Source organism: Aptenodytes patagonicus, chromosome 1 (genome assembly GCF_965638725.1).
Source record: "Aptenodytes patagonicus chromosome 1, bAptPat1.pri.cur, whole genome shotgun sequence".
Lineage (NCBI taxonomy): Eukaryota > Metazoa > Chordata > Aves > Sphenisciformes > Spheniscidae > Aptenodytes > Aptenodytes patagonicus.
Genome location: NC_134949.1, coordinates 153,104,178 through 153,128,967, shown reverse-complemented (window position 1 = coordinate 153,128,967; position 24,790 = coordinate 153,104,178). Strand labels below are relative to the sequence as shown.

The window sequence follows — 24,790 nt, the reverse complement described above, 5'->3', positions numbered from 1 at the left end:
TACGGGAGGCGGCACTGGCTGTGCCCCAGCCCAGACCCCATCTCCGCTATGAGGAGGAGAGGGCAGCACCAGTGCTCATGCTTCGCCAGGTCCCCGCACACAGAACTGATCTCAGGCATCTTACTGCAGTCCCTCAGTCTGGGGCCAAGTGTTGCCAATGAAGATGAAAGAACCCCAGGGCAACAGCTGGTATTGATTGCATGCATCAATGCCCAGCATTTTTCAGTAGACACACAATTTTTCCAGTAGACATACAATCCATTTTGCAAATGCCACATACGAAGTTTGCTTTGCTTATCATCTTTTGCAGACACCTTAAAATATACCATGCATCCCCAACACGGTATACAAATCTACAGTAAGTACACAGAACATCCATATGTGGACATATCCACATCTCGATAGTCACTTACGGAAAGTTTACCTAAATATTTAAATACAGGAATTAATGACTGGGTTTAGTATGCATCAGTTCATCGTGCAGCTATACAAACGCTAGAGGAAAACATAAGAGGAAAGCAACACGAGGGATGGGCCGTTGCCTCATTTATAGAGCAATGGTTTTATGCAGGTGTAAAGTGTTCAGGAGACCACAGGCCCTGTGGCACACTTGAGGCCTACAGTAAAGCTTCAGGGGGAAGGATGGAGGGTAGGAAGACCAAGGAAAAAACAAATATCAAGAAATTTTATTGAAACCGAGAAGCTTCAAAACCAAGTATTTCCAGCCCAAGAAACACTCTGAGAGAGTTTCCACTAACTCTCTCTGGGCTGAAAGACAGAATACACCACCAAATTTTTAACGCGCTTTCCCATGTAGTCATCCTCTTGGGGGTCAGGGAAGGGAACAGTGCCTGAACTTAGACCAGGGGAATAGAGACACACCATTTCTTTACCGGTATTTGAATACGGAAAATATTTGAAAACAAAAACTCACCTCCAGTTAAGTTAAAAGAATGTCCAAATGCAGAGAATGAATTGAGAGGCGTGAAGTCGGGACTGCTGGGATTGCTGATAGGACTCCACAAACCCGAACTGAGTATCATGGAGTAATGGGAAGGCAATACAGAACTCATTAACACAGTACTACCAACAACATTGACTTACTAATCTATATACAGATATATACGTACAAATGTGTGTGTATGTATATATAATATATATTTAATGATCAAGAGTTAGGAAGTTAGCTTATTTTTATTTTAACAAAAGATTTCAATGAAATACCATTTTCCCGTGTATACATCCACTTTGGAGCGACACACTGCTCTAGACAGAATGCTTTTTCATCTGTAGACCGAGCTCCAGCACAAACCTGAGTAGCTCTTTTGTTTTTCAGAACAGGTATAGAGTCCAAGCCATAGCGCAGCTTTTTTGACAAGCAGATAAAATTTAGAACCACTCAGAAGGGATACAAATGCTCACACTCTAGCTTGTGGGCAAGCTTCTTGAAAATACACGAATTAACTGGAACCAGTGATAAACATTTACAGAAACAAACCAAAACCCCACCCACAAACTTTGCTTAGAAAAGCAATTCCTTTGCGTATTGAAACTTCAAGTCTCCTTCCTATTCCAGAAAGGTTACCAGACACTCACTGCTTTTCACAACCGAGACAGACGTGCACTGCCAAAACATGTTGGAAAAGACAGCGCGCCTTGGGGAACGTGACTGAGCGCAGCTGTATCCTGCTCCTCCTCGTAATGCAAAGCCCAGTGATAGTTCTGGCCTCGGCGTTAAAACTGGGAGTGAAAGATACTGCTGTACAGAAAGATATTCTGCCTGTAAACTATTTCAAGTGACCTTGGTTCACACTCCTCAATACTGAAAGAGCCAAGCCGATTTCTCATTGTTTGGATGCCCGGGGAACACAAGATTGTTGAGTTACTGAGAATGAGGGGGAGAAAGTCACCATCACATCCTTCTCTCTGCTTTTGAGTCACTCCTAAGTTCTAAATTTTTTTGCAAGGTGAGAGATGCTGTGCCCAGACTTCAAAAAACAGGTTAGAAAAACAAAAGGGAAAAAAAAAAGGAACCAGAATTAATTCCGTCACTACCTTCAAAATGCCATTAGCGGCTTACAATCTTCTTCTCTAGGGGCCCGGGTATTTGCCTAGAGAATATAAAAATTACCTGTCAGAGCCATCACTGTCAACAACTGTGTGGGAAATGCCGATATTGCTGGAAACATCCGCCTTGCTTGGAGAAACCTTTGGTAAACCACTGCCACCTGCAAGAATATATATATAAAACAAGTAAAATAAAAAACCCTCCAAAATAATGGAATATTCAGGAAATATTCAGAAATATTTAGAACTCCAAACTGGTTCTAGTACCTGGGCTCTTGTCATAACCGGCAGCTACAGCAGCAAAAGTGGGGTTACCATTCCTGCCTGGAAGAGAAGCTGCCTTTGCCAGCTTATGTTTGGTACCATTAGGCTGCTTGCTTTTCGTTTCACTAAAAGGGGGGGGGGGGGAGAGGAAAAACAAAAAGAGTAAGGTTTTGGACTTCAGCAGTTTGATAAAAAAAAGCAGCAATTTAAGCTAGCATTCATGAAAATGTTAACAGCTCAACAGTTCATGTAATTGCACATTTTTCCGATCTACCAAGTCGTAAGAAACCCCAGAAAAATATAAATAGCACGGTAATATCTGCAAAAAAGCAGTTTCCATGGGAAGAGGAAATGGGTCTGAGAAAAGGGAGATGCACCGTATGAAGCGCATGGGTTCCACAAGCGTTCCGTGCTTGGGAAATCAGTAGGAGGTGCAGATTTGGACTCACTTGCTGCAGCTGCTGTTCACAATGCTGCTGTAAGTGCCTCCTCGTGGCCCAAAAGCTAAAGATGCGGGAGGAGGAGGAGGAGATGGAGAGGCGGGTGTCGGCGAGGGCTGTCGCTGTTTCAGGAAAGCATCTGCGTTCAGGGTTTGTAGAGAGAGTTTATAAAGGTTGTCCGTAGCTATAAAGAGAAACACACAACGCTTTCCTGTAGTAATTACTTTAAAACAAAGGCTTCTCAAACTTCTGCTAGCGTTTCTGTTCAAATAGAGGAATTATGACAAAGGCTGTTCCCAGTCATTGAAGAAGTAGCTCCTTCTCTGTATTCACCTGACATTATTCAGGTTTACTACCTATTTTCAGAGCGACTGCATTGCAATAGAAGCACCGAAACTGATTTGTACGGAAGAAACAGCCTTTCTGAGTGAGCGCTGTGGAGAGGGATGACTATGTTTGCATGCAACCAAGAGGAAGGTGATTCGGTTCCCACACAGGGGACTTAACGACGCAACCAAAAAGCTTATTATAGTGCCCCACGCTAACCACTGCATTAAGGTGTTTTCAGTGTTTCCTCTCAAGGACAAATCATGTAATTAGTTTCAACTTTGGCTGCAGCAGACTCGACCAAGCAAAACCCCATCTGCTGTAGAAAATACACTTTGTTTTCGAGCGGTAATTCTCATTTCCTCAATTTCCCCCGCAGCTTCGGAATCCTGTTCATCACTGAAGAACTGCGGAATGGCCCATGTGGTTTTCAAACCTCCCAAATCGTACCAGATGCTATCAATGAGGCCTACGGCAGCAAACAGGAACACAACTATGCGGCGAAAAAAAGATAGGAAGATCTATAAACAGACCAAGCCTACCTACGGATATTCATTGCAGAAGACTGATTCTGTCATCCTCTAGTGATTACTTACAGCTGCCAGCTTTGTGAAGAGGCACAGAGTCCCACTCTGGCGGTGGAGAATCCTTTTCCCCTTCTGAGCTGCTGGTGTTTCCTAGCTCCTGTCCAGACCCACTGGGGAGAAATTTTGCTAATACTGATGGCCTGCTCTCCATTAACTTACTGTTTAGACCTATTAAAACAAAAGAAGGAAAGCAAGTGTGTGGATGGTAAACTGAAGAGCTTTCTTCTCGCACCAGACTTAGAATTAAGCACTCAAGAGGGGTTACAAACAACCGAATAAAACTCCTGAGGTATTTGTAAAAAATAGCCTCACACTACCTCTCGTTTTGGGGAGGTTTCTTGATTTAGACCCATTCGTCAAAAGGTGCTGTGTAGATATCTTGGATGGAAAGGTTTTGCGCTGCTTGTTTTCCAGCGGGGGAGTATAAGACAATTCCAAGGAACTAAATGAAAACAGAGATCCATTTATTTTTAAGCTCTCTGAAGTGCTGAAGAGGAGATTTTTTATATATATATATATATGCGCGTGTGTGTGTGTGTGTATATATGCGCCATACGGTCTTACAGAAGACTGGTCTCCTGTGGCTTTCTTATGTCAAACTTGCGCTCATCTTCAAAGCTATTCATAAGCAGAGTTTTGCACTTCTCCTGTATGCAACTCCACCCTTCCTAGCCCTGGCTGACTTTCTGCCCACACTGCTCTCCACACATTTATTAGGGCTCACTCACCTTCCAGGAGAAGCTTTCATCCTGGAGCTCCAGGATTACAAAACCTGTTTGATTATACAGAGGCAACAAGAGATGGCAACTGCCGTTTTTCTACTCTGCCCCCCCGCACTCGTGAGATCCCACGCTCCTGATATGCTATTGCCCTCAGTGTACAGGATCATCTTTTAGTCGATGACAAAACTATTCAAACCCACCACCAAATTCATTTGGCTACGTATTGTTCTTTTTCTCCAGCTGTTTGATGATGTCTCAACCTTTCTAGGGAGGAACTATTTTACCCATTTCTTGCAGAAGAATTACAAACCAGGTCTCATTGTGGCCTTTGAATACTGTCACATGTAATGAACTTGTGATTTACATGCTAAAGGAAAGTAGATAACGGCAAGAATAAATAAGATAAGGAGGAGACTTTGCCAGGCAACGTTTTCAGAAATATTTTGAAGAAAATTAATTTGTACTAACTACTAACCCCAGTTAGTCTAGTATTAATTACAGCAACAGGGAAAACACAAGCCAATGTACCATGCCTGAGTTTGGTAAAGTTTACTTTTGTGGCATGTGGCTACCGATCTGATTTTGGAATACTATTTCAGAATGAAGGAGATATAGCAAGACTAAGGTTCTTCATTTTTCCCCTGTCATCTGCAATCAGCCACCTGCCAGTAAGGGAAAGGGGCTGGCAGCGGCAGCAGCCTCCTTTACTAACATATCCAAGACCCCGATCTTACTCTATGATGCATAAAAGGAAATTGCACGGCTGCAGTTTCATCAAGAGCAACTACAGGCACTCATGTTAGCGCTGGCTTACTGTGCTGCCGCTAGGAGCTCCTGGAGAAACATTAACCCTATTTTGTGTACGCGATACCTGTTACAAAAAGCTTAACGTTGCTTAACCTGATTTTCTTCTCTGGGTTTAGTTCTCATTTAGGCACTGTATTCCCATTAAATAATTTATTATTTACAAGCTGCAGATATTCCCTGATATCAGGAAGGAAGAGGAAGCTGCTTAAAGGTACCTGCTGCTGGCATTAGCCAGAGCGGCAGCTACAACAGTCGAATACACAGATTTTTATCAACCCATCTTCCCTTCAAGCACGATGCCTTCTCTACTAAAAGGCCTTTGTTATGCTTACCTGGTTTTCACATCTACAGGGATTTCTTTCTTGATACTTGTTAGCAGTTTTTTAGTTTTCTGTTTTACTTGGACTATTTCATTTTCAGGTTTTTCTGGTATAACTTTTCCCTTTTGTTTTTCAGGTACCTATAAAAGATATTATAACAACATGTTAATATTCATGAAGAGTAAAGTCCCTCCTGCATCACAACATACATAGTATAAATAGGGCTGAGGAAAGAACGCTATCTGAAAACACGAGCATTTTTGCAGCATAGAAGGTATCTTTTTACTACTTAGCGAGTATACCTATAAAACGTGGTATCTATTTTTTCCTATTTGGAGAAGCAGAAATCAAAATTATCTAGCAAATTAATGTGCTTCAAGCAGATCTGATGTTTGCAAGTACACAGCTCCTCTGGCCGCGGCCTCCGAGTCTACTTCAAAAGATGCTAGCTCTGTACTGAGACCTATACTGCGTCTGTTGTACGCAGTCCAGGCTGTCTAAAACAGACTCTTCAACAGAGCAAAGAATATGAGCAACTTCACCATTCAATTTATATTTTTTTTTTAACCACACTTCTAAGACTTTCTGGATACAAGTATACTGTCAAACAGCCATCCTGAAAAATCAAAGGTGATTTTCAAATGAAAACTTACTAAACCGTGACTTTTAAAATGTACTACATGGATTTCTTTTCCTTTCCCCCCCCAGCTAGAATCCCTGTCTTTTCCAAAGTTCAAATTTAAGACATGTCAAAATTTAGGCTTGCTTTTCTCTTTGCCATTACCTTCGCTTTGTTTGGTTCTCTAGCACATGCTTTAGGACAAAATACTTAAGACAACCTGACCACTACACAAATTGTTAGAGCTTCAGTTTATTACCTAGAAGCATGTAAGGCAAATGAGTAAAATAAGGTAGGGGTATTGTCAAAGGTAATTAAGTTAACTACCTGCTGACAAGTTACCACCAGTGCACTGACCCTTTGTAACTGATGAAATGCAGGGTTTTAGCATACACCTTGATTATCGAATAAAATTAGTGCCCATACTTTGGCGTTTCATTCTGCAAATAGAATAGGCTGGGGGCGTGCAGAGAGACAATTACCACGATGCTGCTGACAACGGGTGGCTTATTCAAGCCACAGTCGCTCAGGCACTTCCAGTCCTGAGACTACATGATTCAAGCATGTTCAACACCACAGAAGAGCAAATTTTATAGAGAAGAAGTAAAGGCAAGGATTGGGAAAGATGTTTTTTAATGAACATTCTTCCTTTGTTGGGTAGTATCATATGTGAAAGCTGGGGGTGGGGTGGGGGGAAGAGACTGTATTGCTGCTCTAACAGGTGACCCACCAGTTACACAGGAGCCTCCTTTTATGAGGAGTGCCGTACCTCTTTGAGAAGTGGTTCTGTATCTGGGTTGGAGGTTTCGGTTGTGGTTGAAGAACTGTCATCATCTGCCAAGGAATCCTTCAGTTCATCCTCCTGTTGCTTTCCTTTCCCTCTTCTATCCTTTTCTTCCCGCTTCTTCTGTGGCTTCACCTTGCGCTGAAGTGTTTTCCCTTTCCCTAGGGAGACAAGGATGCTTCAGATTCTCAGCAGCAGCACTCCCAGATGGGCTAGTTCACTTCATTGTAGAGGCTAACCCACATGACTAAGCCTCTGAAGTTTGTTGTCTGTTATGATACACTGACCATTTACAGCCACTTCACACCACATGTGAGCAACAGCATCAAACCTGAAGAACCCTGATCTCCACCGTCACATTTATGCTCCTGAGCCCTACCTCCATTGCCTCTCTGCAGACGGTGGGCACCTGGCTACCTGTAATTCTTCTCTGCTCTGTTCGGGACATTCCTTTTAAACACCTTAGAATCCAATTTGACAGTTTCACCATGTAAGACTAGATTTAAACATGAACTTCAGAAGTTGGTACACGCTTTATCATCCGAACAAATGAGGAACGGAAATGATTAGCATGCTTGTCAGTTAAAAAACAAAACAAAAACAACTTGCAGTAAGACTAGAGTGGATGAGAAAAATCACCAATAGTATTTGTCTAGCAAACATGTAAAAAACCCAACCCCCCCAAACCTGAAATCTCACACCCAAGTATACTTTCTCCCCTTGACATGTTTTATTCTTTCAGAGTGTACTATTCTAAGAGGTATGACTAAGCTGAACATAAAATAGTTTGGCTCAACACATTAAAAGTGTTACTGCATCTCAAAGTAGGGAAAACAATGTGTTAAACACTCCAGGGGATGTTTAATCAATTTTTCTGAAGTGATCCACATAAAAATAAATAATGCTACTTGAACAACTGATTATGTTTTTCCTGCAATTTCTACGGGCTAACTGAAACGTAGCATAGTATAAGTTCAAAATGTAGAGGTCTAAGAACCTTCAAAATCAAGCCAGAGTCCTGGCTTGCAAAAGAGGCAGGATTAGGCTCCTGGGGAGTAAAACAGTTATCAAAACCAGCATCAATACAGAGAAACTGTGCGTGCGCATCTGTGGAGTCATCATTATCTTACCATCGCGTCTTGTTATTCTCTTACAGGATGAGAGCATTCACAATATTCTCGTGTCTTTCATTAGATGTAGTAAACACCTTTACCAGTAAGATCTTTCTTAGATACAGCCCTTCAGACTAAGCACTCTCATTTATAAGCCGCACAGTGCCTGCATACAGCTTCCAGCATGGACATAATAGTTCACTCAAGTAAAGACTCAGTTAACCTGTGCTGAGTAAGTGGATTCAGCCCCTACTGGGATTTGTACTGGCTCAAGTCAGAATTGAGACTGGAAGCACAACGATAGCTGTCATATTTCATTTGGCAAAGTGTTCCTCAGGGAAAGTTTGTACCAAAACATAAATTTGCCTCCAGTATTTTGGCAAATACCAGATACAAATCAAAGGGCAGCGCCTTCACACTTTGTTTTTTTCAGACTTAGTATCAATGGTTTCAGTATCAAGAACAACAAAGGAGATAAAATACTCTTTTTAGTGTGAACGCAAGTAGAAGCGTAAATACAAGTAAATCTTTGTATGGAAATTTTCTAGAGGTCAGCTTCCAGCTTATTGGGGGGTATTCTGGTTTTGCCTCAGAAGGCCTCGTTCTAAGATTTGCTTCAAATTTAGTCTACATTCAGGACTGCTAAACAGTTTAATGTTCATCATTAGAAAATCTATGTTAAGTGTTATCATGACATAAAAATATAACGTAAAGCAGCTGTTCAACAAAAATCTAATGTAGCCTCCGCAGCAGTCTGCCAGGACCCAAGTATCAGGAAGCTGAAACAGAAGACTATAAAGACGGGAATCCTGCGCAGGATATTATGCCAGCCAGCTTTAGTCCCGAAGCCGCTGCTTTTGCAAATGTCTGTGACTAGCTCGAGCTATTTATCTAAAGACAAATAGCGTGTGTATGTAGATCGAGATAGATAATGGAACTTCCCCTATAGCTTTACATTTTTAAAGAGGGCAAATGGAAATGGGCAAGTTTTATTTGATGTGCTGAGCTTTTGTGAGTCAAGTTATGGTTTACAGATAATGTTTGTTTTGGTTTTTTTTTTAAATAAAGCTTGTCCAAAAAGAAGTCTACATGCATAAATCTGATTTATTGATTTAAGACAATGAAGAGGTCAAGAAAACTATCTGGATTGCAAAATGTAACATTCATAATGTATTTTGCAATTCAGAATATGTTTAAATATTCAGTATACCGCCATGTCAAAGCACAAACGATGCAAAGCCTCTGTAACAGCGGGAAAAATGTGAATTTATCTGAATGAATTTGTAATCAGGAGAAAGTTACAAAACGGGAAAGTAATGCCAAAAAACGGAACCCATGTAAGTGATTAAGAACTAAGTATTTTATCATCACTTAAACAGCTTTTGAAATTGATAGACAAATCAATAGAAGCACCCACCTCAAGAAAATGCATTTAAGTATAGGTGAAAAAATGTAATCAAAGGTCTATCAACACTTAGAAGCAGCTATTTGCTAAGACAATCTCCCCATACAGAGACTGCTAGAAATTGCTATAGGTACAAAAATGTTAACATCGGTACACCATGTTATTTGGATCAGGAATATGCTTTTGAAACCAAACTCAATGGTCCCCGCATACTGTGTAGCGGCTGCATCGTACAGCAGTACCCGAGTGCAAGAGCTGGTTTCTTTTTAGGTTGAGCTACAAATGGAAGGCGCGCTCCGGAAGCGCCCCCAGCCTTTTCAGGCATTCAGTACCCAGACTGGATCAGTCCACTGTAAATCCACTCCGACATGCCCCATGAGGACGTTGCACCCTCACTAGCAGCCATTTTGCTTTCCAGAGCTCCAACACCGCACTATTTGCTAACGTAGACGCTGCTGCCTGTGAAACCCACCTAGAGTCGTGTCATTTGCTGGAGTACCATTTAGCCTTTATGAAATGAATACCTGACAAACTGGTCATAATTCTCTTAAGATTGCTTCCCCCAACCACATCCCCTTGTCTAAACTAAAACCCAAACAGCCCAGAAATAAAGTAGCATATTTCAGCAGGATCCCAAAACCTCTCATCACTTCAGTCTCCACTTTGAAAGTCCAGATGTGTCATCACATCCACTCTGAACTAATTAAGAACTTTCTGCTCGTTACTACTTAACAGAGTGAAGCTTTCCTCTTTGGTGGCGCGTGATCATACCGATGCTTCAGGGTTTACATGCCTTCCCACCATTCATTTTCTTAACTTTATCTCTAATAAGCAACACAGTATCAGTACCGTTTCTGTACAACGGGATTGTTAGAAAAGAGTGAAAAATCATTTAGAAATAAACACGTTAAGGTTAAATTTAGAACCACATAGCTCTGGGACACAAGTGAAATGGCTAATACAAAAAGCATGATTAGAAGTTCTACTCTAACAAAGTGTTTATAAGAAGGAAAATAACTGACGTATAATTTTGAAAGTCTGAATGTATCTAATGTACGAAATTCAATACATTATTTGAAGCATTAGACAATTGAGAAGATGCATAAACAAGCCAAACTCAACTCTAACCTCATGCAAAGATGAATGCAACTTATGAACACAGGTGCCATATATTAATTTGCTGACCACCTGACATCAAGGGTTTTCTACAACTGCAAGTCTGGGCACGAGGAATTCCATTCCCAAACACCACCACAGGGGTTTACCCATTTCTCTCTCTTCCCCTCCTCCCTTTCTCCCCGTCTCACTTCTCATAATACACTAGGACAACTTCTTTTTCCTCTCCTCAACCTCCAGCCCCAAGCACAAATGATGGAGGTGGGAGGGATGGATGCTAACCCAAAGGCAAAGGAGTAGCAACCAAAAGCATCTTTCTTCTTCAGAGGGTCAGACGTCTAAATATTCACGCTCGCATTCATCAAAACGTTCCAAAGATTTTGCAGGAAGAATCACAATCTAGCGTTGCATGGAGAACTTCACTGCCATAAAATGAATAAAGGAAGTGTTCAAGACACGGGCACACACAGCAGGGTAGGGAACAGCTGAGAAGCTATCACTTTCCACGCTATGAAAACATGACCTTTACAGTTGATTAAATCTTGTTCTGTGGCTTACATAATGAATCATCCTGTTAAAAAAAGCAGAATTGTATTACCTTTGTTTTTTGCTAGTGGAGATGGGGGCTGCTCTGTAAACACATCTGGGGAAGGGGATTCTGGGTGGTCAAAGTCTTTTTCCATAGTTTCTATGAGCCCAGTGAGATCTGAATCCTCCGAGCTGTGCCTTCTGCTGCTGGCACATTCGCCATGAGGCGGGCTGGGAAGCGGTAGCTGTGGCACAGCGCTTTCAGTCTGTTGCTCTTGCTGCTGGGGCCCGGATGCTGGGGGTTGCTGGAGGGGCTGCTCTGCCGAAGCTGGTGCCTGCTGCTGCGTTGGCTGCTGGTTCTGCCTCGTCCCCTTGGCTCTTTTGCCTGCGGCATGAGTCTGAGCTGTGGCACCCGAATCCAAGGTAAAGGGGCCTGCTCTGTTCACGGACTGCATGGAAGCTGCTTGTGCTGAAGTCCTATTAGGTATGCTTGAACTGGTTTTGGATTTGATGTTTTCAACATCAGGTGCATTTCTATTGCTGTGAAGGTGTGCTGTTGCATTGCATTGTTTATGATTCCCTGCACTGGATCGTGAAGACGAACTGCCTGCTCCATAGATCCCTCTGGATGAACCGTGATTAGAATCTGATCCAAGCGCATTCAAGCTGAAAGAACAAGTGTTTAAATATACTCTACAATGTTTCCATTCTTCCACATGAAAAAAGAATCACTATGTCCAAAAGAAAATCACTATGTCCAAAAGAAACCTTGAACTACACTGTTCTTGGCATATAACCAACAAAAATGCCTAGAACTTGTTTGACAAGTCAGTAGCCTTTGCCGTGTTCACTTGCTTGCTGTGCACATGAAAAAAGACACAGTAAAACGACAGTCAATATGTATCTTGGAGGGAACACTGAAAGGAGAAGATCTTTTTTTAACTTAAGACACCAAAGGTAAGAACTTCTGGCCTGCAATTTTTCTGCAGCCTGTATCATTTTTGAGAACATTAACAGGAAACTTGACAGGGTTTGGTTTTGGTTGGTGGTTTTTTTTTTTCTTTCTTTCTTTTTTCCCAAAATATGAATATTCCTCACAATCACAAAATCCATCATTTTAACCAAGCCATCTTTTTATAACTAACTGCGAGGACCTTTATTCATTCAAGTTCCTTTATTCATACTGTTCCAAAGAGCAGTATTACTTTCTTACTGGCCTTATAACTAAGGAAAAAAAAAAGGGGGGAAACATCCCACAAAACCCCCCAAACATATACTTACTTTCCATCAGATGAAATTCCAACTATTCTCCTGAGATCAAGTGGCCTTCCCATATCAAAGGGAGGGCTTGAGGCCTCAAAGGACAAGCGTCTCCTAAATGGCTCCCATATTCCTTGAGCTTCTAGATAGGCCGTTCCAATTACCAAGAGAAAGAGTACACTGCAGAGAAGAGAGGCAGTCATCTAAGTATTTCTTAGTTTTGAGCATTTTAAGGTTAATGAATCTAATCACACAAGACAAAAAGTTTGTATCTTGTACTGAAAAGCTGAAAACTGCATCCAAACCACAACTTTGTCTGAGAGAAACATAAAATACACAAGTCTAGCATGATATGCATCACTAATACTGAGAGTGGAAGCTAGATGCAAGTCTGACGTGCAGTTGTGAAGAACATGAATCCAAAGGGGAAAAAAAAAAAAAAAAAAAAAAAAAGAGAGATATAATTAAAATGGCATCCGAGTGGTCAGCAGCTCTCACATCTCGTTGGTGCAATACCATTTTAAAAGCAGAGACCCTCTGCAGAGAATTGTACTTCTGCTCAGAGACGTAAGCTTTAAGAGCGTTATTTCAAGGAGTTTTACAACTAACTGCATCTGCTGCAATACCGTGTTTAGGAGTTCTCCACTTACATAATGCACTGCAGTGAACTATATTTTTGAATGAAGCAATAATACCACTGCAGAGACCTTCATCGCACTGCTATCGATTTCGTCTTCTAACAGGTGGGAGTTTCGGGGGGAAGAGACACAATGACGATGACTAAAGCTTGCCTTGCCTATTACCCTAGAAAGTTTATGAGAAAAGAACTTTGCATTAGCAACTTCAGTTTCTGTTCTCCCCCCTGTTCTGACTGCCAGTTTTTCTAAGCCAAATGTATGAAAACCAGCATCAATTCACACAAAAGGATGAGATACCTCTTGCTTAATTTTAGCTAAAAGAATCTAGTCTAGATATCATCTTTTAAGTTTTACCTAGCACCAAAAATACAAGCAACTCTGGGGGCAACTCAGCTGTTGATAGCTGATTATTAGTGCTTTTTTCCCTGCCCCAGGGATTAAAAAGGATTCTAGATGCATAACCAGATGGCAGAAGGTAGGAAAGATAATTTTCATCCAATATGTTAACAAGCAACAGAAAAGTTGAAGAAATAGGGGAATTTTTCAGACAAGCTTACACAAACTGTTACTCAAAAGAGTAATGCTTGCCTTGGGTGCCATGCCATCAAAAATGGAATTACGTCTGGGATGTAAGGAATAAGGTATAATCTCTTTCACTTGTTAATTGTAATCCACAACGCTATTTGAAAGTTTCACGAGACTGATACCAACAAGAGCATCACATCTCTACCACCATGGTGCTAGACAAACTTGGGATGGAGTGCACAGGGTTTTGGTGGGCTGGGTGGGCACCCTTCCCCCTCAACCCCACAGCACTCCCCTCATGGTATCAATGCTGGGCTCCACAGAGGTTGTACAGGGGAGGCTGCAGCAAAAGGTCACCTTGAGGGCTTCTCCTCCTCTGCCACTCTCTGGGTAAGGACTCTACTCCCTCTATGTAAGCCAACTTTAGTGTTTTGATAAACGAATACCAGCTTTGAAATGAAAAACAGAACAAATCTTGTTTTGTGGTCTTTTCAACTGCACTTTCTGGTCTTGGGGTGGTGGTGGTGGGAGCAGCGGTGGTTTGGGTTTTTTGCTTTTTAAAAAAATTACGATTAAAAAAAGAAGAAAAATATAACTAGCCTGAAGTGTTCATGTCATTTAAATTACAAAACAAATTAGTATGAGGAACACCACACAGTGGGGAGTAACATGGTCTAGGCGCCCAAGAACGATCTTGGTACATCGCTCTTTCCCCTCACGGTTTTATTCTGGAGCACACATATGCCTAGTTGGTAAGTTCTTCACAAAAAGGACTGGCTCCTTTGTCGTGTTTGTACATATCCTATCAAGTTGGACTTCAAAACTTGGAGCCACGAGCATGGTAACAATCCAAACCAACAGTGATTTAGGGAAGGCAACAATAAACACCACCTTATCAAGTTAAAAACATGAACTAGACAAACTCCTAGAGTTGTTCATTCCTAGAAATTAAGGATAGCTTTGCAACAATACAGAAGTACTGTTTTAGGGGCAACTAGCAAACCCCTATGATGGCACCCTGAAAGTTAGAGGCTGGCTGTGCACAGGATCCTTGGAATATTATGAAATGGTTACATTAGGACTCTTCTCTAGTTTGCTGCCAAGAAGGATGTTTTGTACTTGTAGGAAAAAGACATTAGTGAGGAAAAGGATTAGTATTCTGTATTCTTTTGTAAAGTCTAATTAACAAATACAGTACATATAAAATTATCCATGCAAACTACACTTATGAGCTGACAAGCATTATTCACTCTGTCAATAAACTAAAGAGAAACTAAGCTTATAAATTTCTAGCAAACATACAGAGAAAACCACTTACGTACTTACTCAGCACTTTCTGAAGTAATGCAGTTTTAGTTAGGAAACAAAATTTCCTAAGTAACAGAAATTTTCCTGTTACTTAGGAAAATGCAGCTCCCTAAGTAACACTGCATTACTTCGGAAAGTGCTGAAGAGTCAAAAAAGAAAATGAAGCAGACTGTAACTTTATCTTCTCTATGTCTTTTATCAATCCCTAGAAGGAAAGACAGCCTAACCAAACTTTTATGTAATATAGTACAGCACAATGGAAGAGCCAGTATCTTAATATAAAAAAAAAAAATGCAGGAATATTACATATCTGTGATAATGCTTTGGATTTGCAGCATACGGAAAGACTACTTTTTCCATCACAGGCATCTACAGCAGCAATCCATCTCACACTAAGATACAAGCTTAACACTAACGAAAAAGGAAAACAGCATTTGTTGCTACTGATAAGTAACAACTTATCCTGATAAGTTTCTATGCTAGGGTTTTCTCTGGATACAGGCAGTGGGGGAAAGCATCTCACATCCAAGAGGTGAGCAGGGACACATTGTTTATAACCTCAGATTTCAAATAAATAAAGATAGGTAGAGGTCAGACTATGAAAACGCAGTGGAATTTTCAACTAATATTTCAACCAGTCACAGCTAACATACGTCTGTTTGCTGAGGAAAAAAGTGCATTAATATGCTACTACGTAACCTCCGAGCGTGCGGTGTTGCAAACAATGCCCTTCAGGTTCTCAGAAATCCCATTATTAGTATCACCAGTTGTCTGTCACATAAAAGTGGCAGCGAAGTTAAATTCATCCAAAGCATCTGCTAAGCTCATTACAGTCACTGCCTCATATCTTGCTAAAGCACAATACTCCAGAAGGGTGCTTAAATTTCTATGGGAATTCACGGTTAGCAGTGCTTTAATACCTAATTTGATTCAAGTTTGGCTTAATTATTTACCAAAAAACTACACATTACCAGGGTTAACAAGAGTATGTCTCTCACTTAAGGAAATAGGCCCAAGCAAGAAATACATTATTTTGTAGTCAGTTTGAGCAGAAAGTCAGTACTCCTCAGCCTTAAACTGTTCACACTCAATCCATAGGAGCGTTTATTAATTTGTTCTCCTTTTTCACCTCCCCCTATTTTATTTTACACCAATTATAGCATGTACTGAATACATGTATACTTCTCTGTAACCTGTATTCAAGCGGTGGTAGTTCATGCACATATACCGGTAAGAACAAACACATACACCCTACCTCATTATTCCTGAGATGATTATGTACAGTGCCAATTCCCAGTTGGGCCTGGGTAGCGCTTCTGCACACGTTGCTAGCATGTGATATGGAAGGGATGCGTTCAAGATAAATATGAATTCAGAGCCTCCCGCAGTGATGAATTTTAATTCCCGTATGACTCTGGAAGCAGTGAAATCAGGTGTAAACCTGAAAACAAAGTAAAGCACATTAGAACTTTTCATATGAACAGCATGAAAGTTTCAGGTAATTTGTATTATTCATAAATTAAAAATAAACAAACAAACCACAAGCTCCACCAATTACTGCCATGACTGGCATCCTAATCAAACGTTTATAACAAATAGCCCTAGTAGTATGACTAATAATCATCTACACAACTAGCCTAAAAATACTTGAGTATCTTTCAAATACCGCAAGACGTGTTTGACTAAGTTCATAAACACCTATGCTTAACACATCCGATACACCATATGAAGATATAATAACTGAAATTAAGTTTTGACCAAATCTGTTAAAAGAAAGCTATGAATGCAGTAAAAAATTAACAGCAGCTGTAAGCAAGCAATGGAACCGACCATTATGTGAGCTATAAAGTTTTTAAACACTTCACCTTTAAGTCACAACGGCATGCCTTTTCAAAAACACCACCACTATGTTCCCGTCTCATCACAAACTAAGATTGTTACAGATATACTAGTGAAGTTTCACTGCCTGCAGTATCTCGTATGTCCTCTTGCAGAACAGAAGCCTCTTCCAAACTTTTTAGATACCATATTCTGAATAGTTAAATTTAAATCCAAGCAGTGTTAGAGAGATCAGGTTTTGGTGCAGATATCTTTTACAATAAAAACTGACAGAATTAAACAATCATCACTGAGGCAACAGACAAAATATTCAAGACTAAAATGCTGTGCATTATGATAATAATCCTTAGACTAAAGGCTCTTTTCTACATACTGCAATGCACCAAAAACATATGTAAATCTAGATCTCATGTGCATTCACAACCCAAATGAAGGAAATGTATAAAACCCCATATAGTAACACTATTCCAACTCAGGAAGTTATACTTACTAGATAGTAATAAAAGTAATACTACGGTCAGTCATGAAAACCTGAAGTTATTTAAAAAAATCAAATTGTGTTTGCAAGAAGAGAGAAAAATTTCATGTTTTATGTTGTGTTTAAAAAAAACCAAACAAACACTCAAAGCTTAAGTAAAAAACCTCAGAGTTTAACCAACAGAGTTTTCCTCCAAAACAGAATTAGGTATACAGAATTCCTAATGTAAGACTCTATTTAGATGTAAGAAAAAACACTTACAATATGACAATGTCTTTAGAGGCATTGGCACTTAGTGCAAACTCATGACAGTTAACTACTTTAAATCCATATCCTTCACATATATAGCCACTGATTTCCATAGTTTTCACATTAATCTGCAGCTGCCCTGTATTTTCCACTTTAAATGTTCTTCTCAGTGTGAAATTCGGTTCTTTGTATTTCATTTCTAGAAACAAACAGCAGAAAGTGGTTAGTGTTATGCTAAACAGATATCCCTCACTATATTCATATTCTACAGCAGAAGAGAGTTCTGTCAATATTATAGCAGGAAAGGATAGCGAGGCCCATGGAAATCTTTACGTAACCTGCAGAAACAGATCTCCGAAGCCAGATTCTCATCACTGTCAAGGTAGGGCACTTGTACAATTCCAGAGCACTCTAACTCATCAGGGAAAAACCACAAACCCCCAGGCCTGTAATAGCACTGCTGCCTCACAAAAAATCATCTAAGCTGTAAAGTTCTTTGATGTACTGCTTAGTGTTGTGGTATTCTGTGAAAAGTCCCAGCAGGAGGAGAATTAAAGCTTATTTTTTTGTGTCTTAAAAATAAAATCCGTGGCTGAGCTACACATACCTTATTAGCAAAAAAATCCCTAAACCACAACATGTAAGAGGTAATGACTAAGCTTTACTTGAAGTTTTCTTACTCATCCCTCAAAAAAAGCAGAATAATCTCAGATAATAATTAACATGGCACTTTACAAATACATCTGGAAATCTGCAAAGTAACAAAGCAGATTTTAATACCAGATACAACTAAACCTCTTTTACCAGTTCCTTTGGTAATACAGGTACTCTTAACTCTCCTCTCGGAAGCAAGCCTGGGGCCACAGAGCAGAAAACTTCTGACCCCAGAGTAGAATCTGGCTGGGATTTAATTCTCATCAAGGAACATACCCTACCTTTTTCCCTGTTGGCTACGTCCATACAGATTCTGAAGATATGAGCGGGAAAAAAAAAACCAAACAAAAAACCCAACCCATACAGAAAGTTGCATCTGTGATCCAATTTGACTTAAATTTAGGAATTAGAGAGATTATCCTAGTAAATATACTAGGATCTTCACCTCCTCTATCCTGAATTCTAGTGGATGAAGGGCTTTTGTTTTATCTTTCCTAATTTTCACATTAAAATGAAAAAAGGTAAAATATTTCATTTTCTGCCTAAATGAAGAAGCAATTTTAATGTATTTAAAGGAATTAAATTTCTGGGGCACTAGAACAGGGGGAAAAATATTTCCACACATTTCAAGTTGTACATGTAAAATGTAATTTCTTTTCTGTTCAGCACAGTAGCTCAAGTAGTACTCACTTTCTGAACAGTCTTTTAATAATGCTTCTGTGATTTTAAAGCGTAAAGAACTTCCTGCACCAGGAGGTTTGCCTGCAACCTTCAAGCTCTCAGTCGTTCCTTGTCCTTGTACCATTATGGCATCTATTACAGTCAAATTATTTCTGTGTACAAAGAAAAAGGGGAAACATTCATAAAAGGATTATGCAGTCTATTGCTCCTGCAAGCTTCTCAACAGACTATGAAGTTATATCCCAAATCTGGAGGACAGAAATAGAAGCAGTTCCACAGATAATTCCCCACAATATGGAATTAAATAGTGGGGGTCTCAAACATTGTGTTTGCAAGAAAAAAACCTAAGAAATCACAACATAGCATACAAATAAAAAACCCAATGAAGTACTAGTTAAAGTTTATATTTCGTCATCATATTAATGTATCACACCTGATACAAAAGTGAAATAGTTATTCAAACAGAGCTCTTGACTAGGAAGATTGAACTTGCATTGCAGCTTGATCTTGCAAATGGCATCTAGAGTCTCTACTTTCAAGATAGTGTAGTATGTATTTCAGAGTTCAAGTCTCCAAGTATTGGTGGATGAAAAACTGGACATGAGCCAGCAACGCGTGCCTGCAGCCCAGAAGGCCAATCGTACCCTGGGCTGCATCAAAAGCAGCGTGGCCAGCAGGTCGAGGGAGGTGATTCTGCCCCTCTACTCTGCTCTGGTGACACCCCGCCTGGAGTACTGCGTCCAGCTCTGGGGTCCACAGCACAGGAAAGACACGAACCTGTTGGAGCAGGTCCAGAGGAGGGCCACAAAAATGATCAGAGGGATGGAACACCTCTCTTGTGAGGACAGGCTGAGAGAGTTGGGGTTGTTCAGCCTAGAGAAGAGAAGGCTTTGGGGAGACCTTACTTAAGAAGCCTTTCAGTACTTAAAGAGGGGGCTTATAAGAAAGATGGGGAGGGACTTTTTAGCAGGGCCTCTTGAGATAGGACAAGGGGTAATGGTTTTAAACTGAAGGAGGGTAGATTCAGACTAGATACAAGGAAGAAATTTTTCACAATGAGGGTGGTGAAACACTGGAACAGGTTGCCCAGAGAGGTGGTGGATGCCCCATCCCTGGAAACATTCAAGGCCAGGCTGGATGAGGCTTTGAGCAACCTGATCTAGTTGAAGATGTCCCTGCTCATTGCAGGGGGGTTGGACTAGATGACCTTTAAAAGTCCCTTCCAACCCAAACTATTCTGTGATTCTATGATAAGTATAACAGTATATTTATATTAGAAAGTATGTACTGAATACAGTTTAACTACTGTAAACCATATCACAATTACATTTAAATTAAATCTTTCTCCAGACACATATGATTCTACAATCATTCTTGTAAAAGCGATAGTTTCTTATTGACAGCTGATCACAAGTATGATTTTATATATAAATAAAAAACATCAGAAAGAACTCACACCCATTTTGGAAATATCTATCATACCTGATGACAATTAATGATGAAACAGTTTTATTAAGAACTGGAGTGAACTTTACTTTGACAGACTTTCTCTCACCAGGTTTTAATATTAGGCTTAGAACCGAATGACGAGCCAGGCCCTTTGTAAGTCCTACAGTGCTCTGTAGAGGCTGGACCTTAAGAGAGTGGGGAAAACAAAGTAACGCTTTTAAAAATGGGAAATTTTTACATATATTTGATAGAAATGATATTATTTTAGCTAGAAAATTGGTCTTGTCATAAAGAAGTGTACTACCCAATGACATACACTGTTTTTTTTTTAACCAGAAAGTCTGATAGCACAAGAAATTCCCTACTTAGTAAACCATCTGTGTTTATTAAGAAGCAGAAGAACATAGCAAGACAGAACTGAGCTAAACTACACCCATGTGGATTCAAGCTCCAGTAGAAGAAAGAGTTCAGAAGTTCTTAAATGTATATTTTAAACACTAAATTAGCATTAAGCCATTATGTAACATTTTCTATCCTCAAAATTTTCCATTGTTAAAACATTTTTAGAATATATAAAGGAGAAAAAGCAAACTTAAAATAGAAGAACTTGAAAAAAGTGTGTTTTGCTATGTTTGCCTTTAGATACTGTGCAAGCATCGAATTGCTAATCTAAAACAAACTGCAAATGGAGGGGAAAAGGCATATATATTGGACAAGAAAAGAAGGTGTTCAGGATGTGGCACACTCTACATGAAAAAGCACACACTTAAAGTTGTCCACAAAACTCGATCATTTAAAATAAAGAACAAAGCAATGGAAAACTCAATACTTTACTAATTTTAGAACTAGCAACCACCACACTGAAGAAAATAATCCTGTATCAGTAAGAGAATGAATAAATAGAGTTTTCCTGTAACTTCCACAATCCTATTATAATGTAAGCATACAGAAAAAGCGACATTTTAACTGTTACAGTTGAAGAAATACTACTGTTCCAAATTCCCTGAAAATATCCAACAGAAGCATCACATTTTTCACACATAGAAATACCTAAACTTGAAGACATGTATGACTGAATTCTTATTAAAACATTAAAATATCTAAATTTAAAAAAAATTTAAAGAACATATTGAAATACTTACGCAGTTTCTGAAGACTTGGAACTCTAGAGTCCTCAGATTGAAATTAGTTGGCTTACTCAAATTAAACCTGAAACAGACGTGCAATTTTTTTTCTCCCCCCAGATCAGGGAAGATAATGACATACTTTCACTTATGGATTTTAGCACAAATCAAGAACTTATGATAGGACTCAAACAATATGCAGCTGAAAGGATCATTTGATTTTTCTTATTTCCCCCCCTCATACATCAAGTTAAGGAAGAAATGTAAACATCATTTTAGCTTAGCAAAAAAATACAGATGTGCATTCAGTGGCAATCAGCCTAGATTCAGTTCTCAACTGGCCTAATGATTCAAATTCTAGAAGCGGCCAACACTGTAATTATCAACACAGCTGCCAAATACTGCATGCATTTTTTGTAAAACGTGTTTTACTGTAGAGTGAGAATGCCCTAAGTACTCTAAAACAATACTTACCGTTCTAACATTTTATCAACAAAGGTGGATGGGTTAGAATACAGAGCTACAGGAAGGAACTGAATATACACAGGAACGTCAGCTGGATTTTCTAGAAAAATTTCTTCTTCCTATTCAGAAACACATTTTTTTTTAAAGTTTACATTAGGATTAATGTAATTAGAAATACCTATTAAAATGCAGTCCCTACAAAATGAAACTATCAACAAAATAACTTACTGATGAACTGTTTGTATTGGTAAGAGGGAAGCTCAGATGGCGTGGTGAACCAAGTATGGAAGGCCAGGCCATTTCTGCTGTAATTTTCAACTGGACATCCTTCTGAAGATCTGTGTCTACTTCAAATACAGCATTCAGTCTGGAGAAACAGTTATGAAACTTACTGTACAGGAGTAAACCAGGAAAAGCCTGGTAAAAGCAGAGGGCTTAAAAGCACCCTGAAAACAACATTAGTTTGAGAAATAGCATGGTACATTATATTTATATGCAATTAAAAAATCCCATTGAGCTCTGCCCATACATACTGCTATTAAAAAGCACAACAGGAACCACCAAAACATGCTACAGGAGACCAACCCAAAGATTCTAAAGATGTTCTCTATTAAGTATAGTTGTCAACATGCATCCATTCCGTGTTCTGTTATGGCTTATTTATGGATAAAGGTGAGCAGAAAAATGTGGTAGGACTTATGCACTGCATCACAAATCTTTTGGTATTCGCATTTCTCTTAAATTGCTGCTGGACAGTGAGACACAAATTTTATCTTTCATTAGGAAGTGCCTAGCTCTTACTATTGCAGAAACAAATTCTGAGAATAAAACTGAGATTCAGATCAGTAAGAAAAATAACCCAAAATATATTTGATGTTTTGCAAAGGTATAAACAGTAGAAAGGAAAAATATCAGTCCTGCTACAGTCTGTTTCCAATACAACATCCAGACATCCACTATCCAGAAAACATTGTGCCGGCACATGTGTAATGTACAGTAAATCTGTACATGTACTCTAGGTGCAATGGATACACGGAGTATGTGCCTATACTCCTGTCTAACAAATCTAAAGCAAATCTGAACTAGTCACACTTGGTGCCAGCTACTATTTCCATCAGTGAATGAAGTTCTTTGCTATTAACCAACCTCTGCAACAGACTTGATTCCTGTTCTCCTACAAGCTCTCCACCATGAGCTGAGACAAGACTAACAGTATTGAGTTCTCCAGTCAGCAAAACAGATGAAACGCTAGACTTCAAACCTAGAGAAGTATTTTGGAGAGACTCCAAATGCCCAAGTCAGAACCCCTCTGTATTCAGAAGGAGCAGCTTCTCCTTTGCTAAATGCTACCTTGGATAGCTGGTTAATTTTAACTCTCTTTAAAAGCATTACATATTCTAGATTATATAGTACATTAAATAATATTAAAGCATTGAATATTCTAGCTAGAACTACTACTTATTCAGAAGTAGTTTTTAACAGAATTTTCCTTTACTGTCCTCTTACTGTAGGTGATAGGACATTCTTGAAAGTTACCCATGTGGTTAAATAGAGAATTCTGTTTAGATCAAATTTTTTCAGGAGTTATTAATATATCAGCATTATAACAAGAAAGTGATAAAGGAGGTATGCTTTTGTTACTCTATTTAGCTACATACAGTCATTTTGTTTCTCCACAAATATGCATACCTTTTTTGAAATGGCAGTCTGGATGCTGTCATCACAAAAGACACATGCACTTGCTGTTAATGCTAACTTACGTCTCTTGGAGATTAAATCACTTTATGTATGAGAAGGCAGATGTTTAAAAGGTATATAGCAGCCTACAGAGTTTGACTTTTTCTAAATATTAAATAGCAATCGTTAATCACCTTCTATTTAGCAAATCTCAAGGAAAAATACCAGACAATTTGATAATTCACTGAAATGCAATCATCTCAGAATAGTAGCAACAGAAAAACCTCATGAAATCTTAGAGGGATATTGAGGTTACTACTTTAAAACAGATTAAGCAGGGATACCACACAAACAGTATAATCTGTTATTGGAAATTTTTGCAGAGTAGAGACTGCCTTGCTGTCACCGTCTTTTGAAGAACTGCAGCATATTCCAATGAATAGTAACTTGCAGTGTTTTCTTTGACTTGAGGAAATTATTACTGTTTTTTAGCTTTTAAAATGTTCTCTTTAAAGGTTTTGCTGAGAAGGCCAAGTAACTCCTTCTTGGCCCCCTCTCAAAAGGCACTGCAATACTAAGAAACCCTGTATTTTATAAGAGCACACATAACACAGAATTATCTAGTGATTTAAGGCCTGAAAAAGTAGCAGGGATAAAATACTTACCTATGGCTTGAGTTCTCTTTTATTTCTGTCCATTCTTTGAATAAGTTCTCATGCAAATCCCAGTCAGAATCCCATGCATCTTCTTGCATTGCTACGCTGTGCTGAACTTTAGATTCCGCTTTAAGAAATAACGTGTTTTTTAAACTCTTCATGTAAAATCATTGCTTAAGGAGAAAACTTTATCATGAAAATCTTAAAAAAAAAAAGTTGAACATTACTTACATTTAGATAGAAAAGGCAATCCTACGTAACAATGATCTCCACACTGTAAACCAGGATCAAAATAAATATTTGCAATCTGCAAAACAGGTAAGAGCAGATCAATTAAGAAACAGCACAGTAAATCTAATGACCAAAGAAAAAAGAAAGAAGATTTCTGATGACCACAGAAACTTAACATATGCTATATATAAGAGAGAACTTGTAAACATGTAGAAATAAGGCATAAACAAACCTTTGATTTTTTTCCTGGCTCCAAATCTTCCTTATTACTTCTTAGCCTCTTATAATAGAACCTTACATCTTCTGACAGGGAGCGTATGTGTTGTATTTTCACTTTCTGAGAAAAGGAGTTCATGATGTTCAGGCTCTGGTGAACTACTTTTCCCTAAAGAAAAGAAAGGATGAAAAAAGTCTGCAGAATATGCATTTTCCCTAGCATATGTATTTATTTATGCAGG

The 24,790-nt window shown here is 39.2% G+C and overlaps 1 protein-coding gene across 1 annotated transcript in view; it reads right to left on the bottom strand.

Annotated features, from left to right (window-relative positions):
- The window catches only part of TMEM131 (transmembrane protein 131), a 103,643-nt gene that overhangs the window by 5,122 nt on the left and 73,731 nt on the right, over nt 1-24,790 (bottom strand). Inside the window, exons 20-39 of the mRNA XM_076359114.1 lie at nt 24,565-24,717; nt 24,333-24,408; nt 24,111-24,228; nt 21,997-22,135; nt 21,778-21,887; nt 21,322-21,388; nt 20,213-20,364; nt 18,740-18,882; nt 17,408-17,594; nt 16,085-16,270; nt 12,380-12,538; nt 11,169-11,764; nt 6,923-7,098; nt 5,547-5,674; nt 4,003-4,127; nt 3,695-3,853; nt 2,781-2,955; nt 2,335-2,456; nt 2,132-2,228; nt 935-1,032 (exon numbers count right to left, since the gene is read on the bottom strand). Of these exons, the coding sequence (XP_076215229.1) occupies nt 935-1,032; nt 2,132-2,228; nt 2,335-2,456; nt 2,781-2,955; nt 3,695-3,853; nt 4,003-4,127; nt 5,547-5,674; nt 6,923-7,098; nt 11,169-11,764; nt 12,380-12,538; nt 16,085-16,270; nt 17,408-17,594; nt 18,740-18,882; nt 20,213-20,364; nt 21,322-21,388; nt 21,778-21,887; nt 21,997-22,135; nt 24,111-24,228; nt 24,333-24,408; nt 24,565-24,717 (3,166 nt within the window). The remainder of the gene's footprint in view (nt 1-934; nt 1,033-2,131; nt 2,229-2,334; nt 2,457-2,780; nt 2,956-3,694; nt 3,854-4,002; nt 4,128-5,546; nt 5,675-6,922; nt 7,099-11,168; nt 11,765-12,379; nt 12,539-16,084; nt 16,271-17,407; nt 17,595-18,739; nt 18,883-20,212; nt 20,365-21,321; nt 21,389-21,777; nt 21,888-21,996; nt 22,136-24,110; nt 24,229-24,332; nt 24,409-24,564; nt 24,718-24,790) is intronic.